The sequence below is a fragment of the Oreochromis aureus genome, linkage group 6, assembly GCF_013358895.1.
Source record: "Oreochromis aureus strain Israel breed Guangdong linkage group 6, ZZ_aureus, whole genome shotgun sequence".
Taxonomy (NCBI): domain Eukaryota; kingdom Metazoa; phylum Chordata; class Actinopteri; order Cichliformes; family Cichlidae; genus Oreochromis; species Oreochromis aureus.
This window is the reverse complement of record NC_052947.1, coordinates 10,157,221-10,165,208: the sequence shown is the minus strand read 5'-3', so window position 1 is coordinate 10,165,208 and position 7,988 is coordinate 10,157,221. Positions and strand designations below refer to the sequence as shown.

The 7,988-nt window shown below is 36.3% G+C and overlaps 1 protein-coding gene across 1 annotated transcript; it reads left to right on the top strand.

Annotated features, from left to right (window-relative positions):
• Nucleotides 1–243: 243 nt before the first annotated feature.
• LOC116314919 (cationic trypsin-like) lies at nucleotides 244–2,503 on the top strand. The gene is made up of 6 exons (XM_039613193.1): nucleotides 244–437; nucleotides 758–953; nucleotides 1,043–1,216; nucleotides 1,682–1,743; nucleotides 2,033–2,175; nucleotides 2,258–2,503. The coding sequence occupies exons 1-6, from the start codon at nucleotides 389–391 to the stop codon at nucleotides 2,501–2,503; spliced, it is 870 nt and encodes a 289-aa protein (XP_039469127.1). The 5' UTR covers nucleotides 244–388.
• The last annotated feature ends 5,485 nt before the right edge of the window (nucleotides 2,504–7,988 follow it).

The following is a 7,988-nucleotide window of genomic DNA, read 5'->3' as shown; positions in this document are numbered from 1 at the left end:
GAGCTACTGAAGCAAATAAATAACTGTCACTGAGCTTTGCATATATATCACTGAAAAAGGCAAAGAGTTTGTGAAACAGAACAATTTGGACTGTGAATATAGTTGCTGTGCACGAGCAAACATTCAAAAGCCCAACTTAGTAATAATTCTATGAATACATAACTTCTGTTTGCACTGCAGTGTCATTTCCTGCAGTATGTGGATGACAAAGGCTACAGTAACACTTTTCTTTTTAATAGGATGAGACATTTAACTTTAGCATGAAGACCGTCCCAACCAGTGGCATTTTACTGATAAAACTGGGCTGTGTGATTGGTGGATCTATTCTCACCAACACAGTGAGAAGAGGTTTAAAAAGTGTCCCAGCACAGCATTCACTGCAAGCTGAATGACAGCAATGGCTCACCTGAAGTTCCTCCCACTCCTCCTATGGGTTGGTGAGTGAACTACTGCACTCGTTTCATCTGCTTTTATTTTTAAACTTTGTGTATTTGAACCATACCTAAGGTTATGACATATCTATGTTTATAAAGACTTGTTTAACTTGGCTTGATTTAGTCGTGCTTTTTTGTTCTCATTCTTTGTCTCTCCATTACATTAATTTTTGTAAATTCTTCAGAATGTCTCACAGTGTAAATTTTGCCTCATTTTTCTAACCATGTTGCTGGTTACAACCATAATAACTGGCTCCTGGCTAAGACAATATGTTGTTCAGGTGGTAAGCCAACACTTTGTAAGTATATTCCTCTTCTCTCAGGTTTCACGGTGTGCACAGAGGTGGATTTGCACAAGAGAATCTTTCACGATCATAGGTGTAAGGAAAATGATCGTCTGTATCACGTAGAAATAACTCAGACCGATGGAAGCGATTACTATCATCTATGTGGCGGCTCTCTGATCCACAGCGAGTGGGTTCTAACTGCAGCTCACTGTTGGAAAGATGAACCTGGATGGTGAGAAATGACTGTTTCACTTAAAAAAAAACAGTCCAGAGACAAAACTCATTACTGGTATTTTGTTCTTTTACCATTTCCATGTTTAGGACTATGTCTGCATATGTAGGAATTCATCCTGGTCCAGGAAGAATTGCGAGAATTATTGATCACAAGATCTTTCAGGACCAAACAGGAAAACATGACATCATGCTTCTGAAAATCGACCCACCAGAGAATAATATTAAGCCTGTTGTCTTACCTAAATGTACACGTCGTAAAAAGTGAGTTTTGAGTAACCTTTTAAGTGTAAAGTTTGAATTCTGGAAGTCCATAATATGTTGACATAACATATATTTTTCTTGTTTAGTTGGTTGGTTTTTTAAACATCCAGGAAGAGCAAAAAAATGTAGCAACATCTGTAGTCTATGAAAAAAAATGACATCATGCTTCTGAAGTTACAAACCCCCATTAGTGACTGCAAAGCTTCTTTATTAACAATAATGTAACTGAGACTTGAATATTGAGGTAAGGGTTCTGGTTTGGATTTTAGGTACCCGCTTAGGAGGTACATCCATGATCTATCATATCATAACTGACAATAAAACATGAGCATTAGGAAATGGAAGGAAATGTAATGTTTTAATAAAATGTTTGAATCTGCAAAGATTAGCTGACTTAAAGTGGACTGGAAATACTCAGCCTGCAGACATGGACATGGAATTTATTTTATTTTTTTTAATTTGTAGGCTGGATGTCATTCAGATTGCAGGCCATGGTGGTTATACGGTTGATGTAAACTACAACAAACGTGAGAACAGCATTGTTTTGATTATTTCACAATTTTTTAGTTTATATTATACTTTGATTTTGTCTTGTGTGCCTGTTATAGTTACTTTTTCATTTTATTTGAAAACTGTGATGACATAAAGTATTTATTTCACTTTATGTTGGACATACTGTCAATTTCCCTCCTTTTTAAACGCTGCTTAGCTTCTTTTAAAGAACACATTTTGTTCCAGAAATGAGGCAAAGCATGTTTCTTTCAATGTCTGATTTCCTTGCATGAAACACTTTTGTTTTTTACATTTTTTCTCTAGTCCCTGGTTATCTGCCTCATCTCCAGTGTGCAAAAATGCATGTTGTTGAGTGTGAGCCTAACCTCCATCCATGTAAGTCAACATTATTATGGCCAAACGGAAACACGATGTGTCACAAAGAACCTCGAGTGGACACATGTCCGGTGAGTTGCCATGCTGCCAACATTTTATCTGTATCATTATCAGATGTTTTAGAACAAACATATAATTTGTTTTCTCTCTCAGGGTGATTCTGGTGGTGGAGTGATAGCCAAAAACAACAAGATTCATGGTGTGTATGTTGGTGGTGAAAAATGTGCCTGTACCGGACCAGCTATTTCTCTGAAGGTCTGCTCTTACATTGGTTGGATAAATCAAGTCATTAATGGAATGGAAATGGAAAATAATCAAATGAAAATAACATCCAAAATAAACAGTCCGCTCTGGAAGAAACTTCTTCTGTGTGAATTGTTTCTACATGTGTCACGTTGATCATTCAGTTGTTCAGAAACTGTGATGTTTGCATGAAAGTTGTTGGGTCATTTTTGCCAGATGATATTAAGTACAATTACTACAGTATAGTATTTAAGTACAAATGTGAGGAATTTGTACTTTGCATTGGTCTTTCCATCACATTTGTGGCTTCTTCTCCACTGCCTCTCAGTGGGAATTGGTACATTTAACTTCACCACAAATATCTGACATCTTTAGTTACTTGTTATTTTACAGATGAAGATTTGTGCTCATGAAACACATGAAGTATAATTTTGTTTCTGTAGTTATTTCATCAGTTATTTGACTTGCATGAATTTAGCAACTATTATTATATATTGAATCTTTAAAAGTACTTACAGTTGATATTATTTTCTGTAAATTGTTCAAAATCATAAATGTGTGAGAAGCACTCAATCAGGGGCGACTCCAGGATCAAACCTTTAGGGCTCAGCTCAGTCTTAATGTCATGCTTATGGTGCCTTGTAATTAATATTAATGTCATATGCTGTTTGCAAATGTAGCCAACCCTTTTCACATTTGCAAACCTCACTTCAGTTGGATACACATTTTAGTGTTACCTTCAAAAGAAATCTAATTTTTGGATGACCTACAGCAGTGTCTAAGAATAACAGATTTTAATATAATACATCATCTTTACGGTGGTCACTTTAGTTTAAAACCTGATGCAATGGCACAGTCATGCTGACCAGTAAATTTCAAAACCAGTTTATGAAAAAGCAGATCAGAGGAGAAACCTGCACGGCATTGTTTCAGTCTCTTAACCACATAGAGGACAGTCCATCAAATCATCAAGTATTTAAAGTACCATTATACAGTACAGACAGTTAAAAATCACCCTGCGACTCCACATACCTGGACAAGAAGCCAACAACTAATAGAGCTGATTTTAAATGACAGCTTTTGAATTCATACAAACCCAAACACTGTGTTGTGCAGACTCAGCACAGAGAATCGTGTTCACCGATTCAGAGAGTGGAGAACAGATTTGTAGTCTGTCACATCAGTATAGTGGCATTCATCCTGTTCAAGGTTACAGTGATGTGAATGTTGCTAAATGCTATTATTCACATTAATAGCAGAGTGCTACTGAAAATCACACAACGCATCCATTTAATGCATGTAGATTTTGTGAAAAATCCACCTGATCTCTGTTAGTTCCAGTCTCTCTGTCCTCGCTTCCTCTTTGTACTGACAATCACACACAAACATTTTATATTCAACTAAAAAAAAATAACAAAAAATATTCTTGTAACAGTTATTTTAAGAGCAGTTTCGGCTCTTCGTTTGATAAGAGCATAGCACACTGCTTAGTTATGAGTGATCATCATAGATGAATGTGGGCAAAGTGGAAGTGACATATATGTAGCCAGGTGGAAGGTCTTTGTTATCGGACATGTCCCTGACTTTGACTTCATGTCCTCTTACCTGTTTCTTATATGTGCTGTGTTCCTCCATCTTTCTCCCTTTCTCTCCCTCTCTGTCGTCCCCTCTCAGTCTTTGTGCAGTCACCCAAAGGTTAATTATAAGAGTATATCAGAGTTTACAACCGAATAAAAGGCATAAACTGGTCCATATCAATTTGCTGCTGCTGGCGAGGGCGTTGCTAGGATCTTGAAGCATACAGGGCTTACCCCAGCCCTGAAATCTTTTGAATTTTCACTCAATAACAGCACCTTTTAAAGTTATTTACTTTTATTTATTTAAGCGTATAGTAAAATTAATATAAAGTGGTAAATGTTATGCACTACCTAAAGTTTGAAGTCACAGAATGATACTATTTAGTGCAGTTTTTAATCATTACCAGTCTTCATCTTAGAGCTTGTGCTCTTATTTCTCCTTTTAAACTGTGTGGATGTTCACCTCTTCTTCATCCTTCCTGTTCCTTTCACCAAACAGCTCACTCTTGTTCACCTCTGATCTCACTTCCTGTTCTGGTTATAAGAAGGATGCAGTCAGCATGTGTCAAAGACACTCCCTCCAAATATATGATTTTTGATATGATGATTAGATATTTAACATTTTATTTATCAACTTATTTTATGCACTAATCCAATCCATTATTAAACAAATATCATACTGTAGAAAAGCAAATAATAATACACTAAACAGTTTTATGCCATAAGAGCTAAATGGTCACTTCACTGTATTTGTTTCCCACAAACTACTATAGCTAGGATCTTCCAGTTTCCACTATATTTCATTAATCTGCAGCGACTATAGATCATATAAGTATATTGACCTCTATCGTTTTCTTTATGACTTGGCCTGAATACACACACATACACATCTTTGAATAGCACAACAAATGAGGTAATTTTCCATGTGTTTTAATTAGGTTTTAGTGGTTTATGTGTTTTATGTATGTGTGTGTATTTTGGTCTTCAGCGTGAATTTATACAAACTGTAATTATTTCAGATGGAAGATCCATTATTTAATGTCGCTTTATCTTGACACTATGGAGAATAAAGCCTTACATGAGTGTTGCTATTTTTAATAGCGGAGTGGAAGACCTCCTGTACTTGTTGTTTAGACTGTGATCTGAATGCCAAGTTTAACCAAATTGAAAGCAAAGGTTATAGCTGGGATATTCCACACATTTGAAAGACTCATTGTGTAACTCAGATGTTTATGAGCTTTGATCACTCTTGTCCAGCATAATAATTATCATGTAATTGCAAGAAGACTTAATGAAACTGAAACAATGCACCCTAACACAGGCATTTGAACTGTACGCTAATGAGTACATGAAGTGTACCTCTGCCTCTATAGCTGAAAAGAGTTTGCCTCTATAATTTCTGGATCTACTGATTTGTTTCTGATGTATCTCTTCTTTTATTTAGCCTGTATTATGAACAGAAAGATGATGAAATCCTCTTTATTTGAGAAAGTGTCCTTAAACTAGCTTTCTTCCTTCTTACTGAGTTTCCAAGCTACCTCTTTGTTAAGTGAATAAACTATTTGAACAAGAAAGATATCATGGCATTTATTATGATACAGTGTGTGTGTGTGTGTGTGTGTGTGTGTGTGTGTGTGTGTGTGTGTGTGTGTGTGTGTGTGTGTGTGTGTGTGTGCTCACTGATTTGACCTGGTACATCAAGTTTGGATTTCCCCAGTTGTTGGTAAAAATAAAAGATTTGAACTCGAAAGAGTTTGAGTTCATGCACACTGGAGAAAAAACATCTAAATTCTCTTTATCACAATCATTTGTATAAAAACATGGCTATTTTACTGATCTATGTTTATTATTAAAGAGGAAGGAAAGAAGAAGAGGAAGCCTGAGCCCAGGTTCTGTCCATTTTCATAACAAGTGACAGCACAGACATCTGAGCTTTTTCGTCATAAAGATTGTGATGTGAAGCATCAGCAGGTAAAGTGTCGTTAAAGTGTCACTTCAATAATGCTGCTGGGAGAAAGAAGTGCTGACACGTACTAGGTTTGAATAGAAGGCTTAAAACACAAACACTCTAATATTGGGTGTTGCTTTTACGCTTAAAGAATATAATAAGTTCTAAGACAATTCATTTGACTTCTCACTGTCCAAGTTGCGTTGTGGTATTTACTTTATCATGAATGTATGCTACTTTGTTCTAGCGACTGTAAACTTTTTTTGTATTCATGAAATAAACTAGACTTTCACAGTCTGCATCTTCCACAGTTTTCATGCTTTTGTTCACTCCAAATTTGACACAAACCCACAGACAACCAGAGTTAACTAACTATGTGGAGCAAACACAGACACTGTAATAGCTGATTTTTCTAATAAACACAATCAGGTTAACATTAAGGTTTAACACTGAAGGAGATTTGTTCCATAGTCACAGTTATACTTGTATTTCCTTTACTTACATCCAACACTACTATGTTCTATTTCAATCCAGCTGCTGGCAGTTTATCCATTGTTGTTTTGGACAAATAAGCTTAAAGCTAAACCTTCATGTTTCTGATGGGAAATTTTGTTAAACCATTGCTCAACTTATGTCTGCATGAGAGCAGATAATTATGATGTACTTGTAAAAGACTTGATAAGCAGGTCACAGCTGAATCAAGGGGTAATAAAAAAATAAGACCACGCGGTCTCAGCGTGACTACACATGCAGTGGGTTATTGCACACATTTGAAACACTCATTGTGTAACTCAGGATGGACCCCTTATAAAGGAGACAGAGAGGTTCTGTTGTTCAGTCAAGTAAAACCTGGTGAAAGCGTAATTCTAAGACTCTGGTCGTTGCTTAAGTGTATAGATAAAAATTCTTTCATACATTCTTTTCTTACTAAATTAGTATAATCGCCAAATCGATCATTTCATATTTATCTCCTGAAACAATCTACATTCACTTTTTTATCCCTAGAAATGTGTTTCCAGAGTCCAGGTTTAGTGACTTCCTGTCTACCATCACATTAGCTGAGTAGCTGTCAAATTTGAGGGGAGCAGAGAAGATCAGACACCAGTCAGCAGGTCAGAGGTCATCTCTCATTTCACAAATCAATCACTTGATTTATAAATGGAACAAACACACCATCAGACCAGGTAATGACCCATTATGAGACAACAGCCATCTGAGAGGAGATGTTCTGTATCACAAAACATGGGAATCAAACAAACTCTAGGCATTCTGAAATATATAAAGCTCAACAAAAAAACACAACCATATCAGATCCTGATGTAAGTCATTTTGTTGCTGTTTTTAAAAGTCATTTAAAAGAGGTCTAGAAAAAGTGTCCAGTAAGAGATTCTACTATTTATGCAGCACTGCCCCCGTGTGGCCACAAAGACACTCAACAGCTTCATTTCTCAGCCTGTTGCCTTCTTTTTCCTTCATGATGTAAACAGTGAATGAACCGAAAGAAGTCAATCCATAAACTGTTAAACTGATAAAACAGTCCTGATGATTATGTAACAAGTTGTAGTTGACTAGAGGTCGTTTTGGTATACAATTTAAAAGCCATTTTCTTTTATAAATACACCATACACTTTGTTCTCCACCATTTCTTTTCCTCAAGTCCTTAATGGACAGTGGAGGAACACTACATCTAGCTTCTGTTTAACATTTATCCAGGCGCCCCCACACTGTACCTCTACAGAAACCAAGGGAGAGAGACGGACACACAAAGAGAGGGAGATGGAGAAAATTTAACACAAACTTTTATTTCCACTTGAATCTTGATCTCAAAATAGAAAAAGTTTTATCACAAAATAATTACAAGAGCACAAATAAAAACCAAAGACAAATGAAATAAAAAGGCAAGGCCCTGGGACTGAACACAGCACACCTTTAAAACAACATGATGACCAATGTTTGACCTTTCACCTCTAGCATAGTTTTCTCTGGATTTCAATCTGGCCACCCCTGAAATGACATTTATCAGTGTATGTACAGCATCCATTTTTGGCTTAGACAGTCTGACACAGACCGTCTCCATGGCAACCTCCGAGACTCTTCTTTTCCTAAAAAAAAAAAG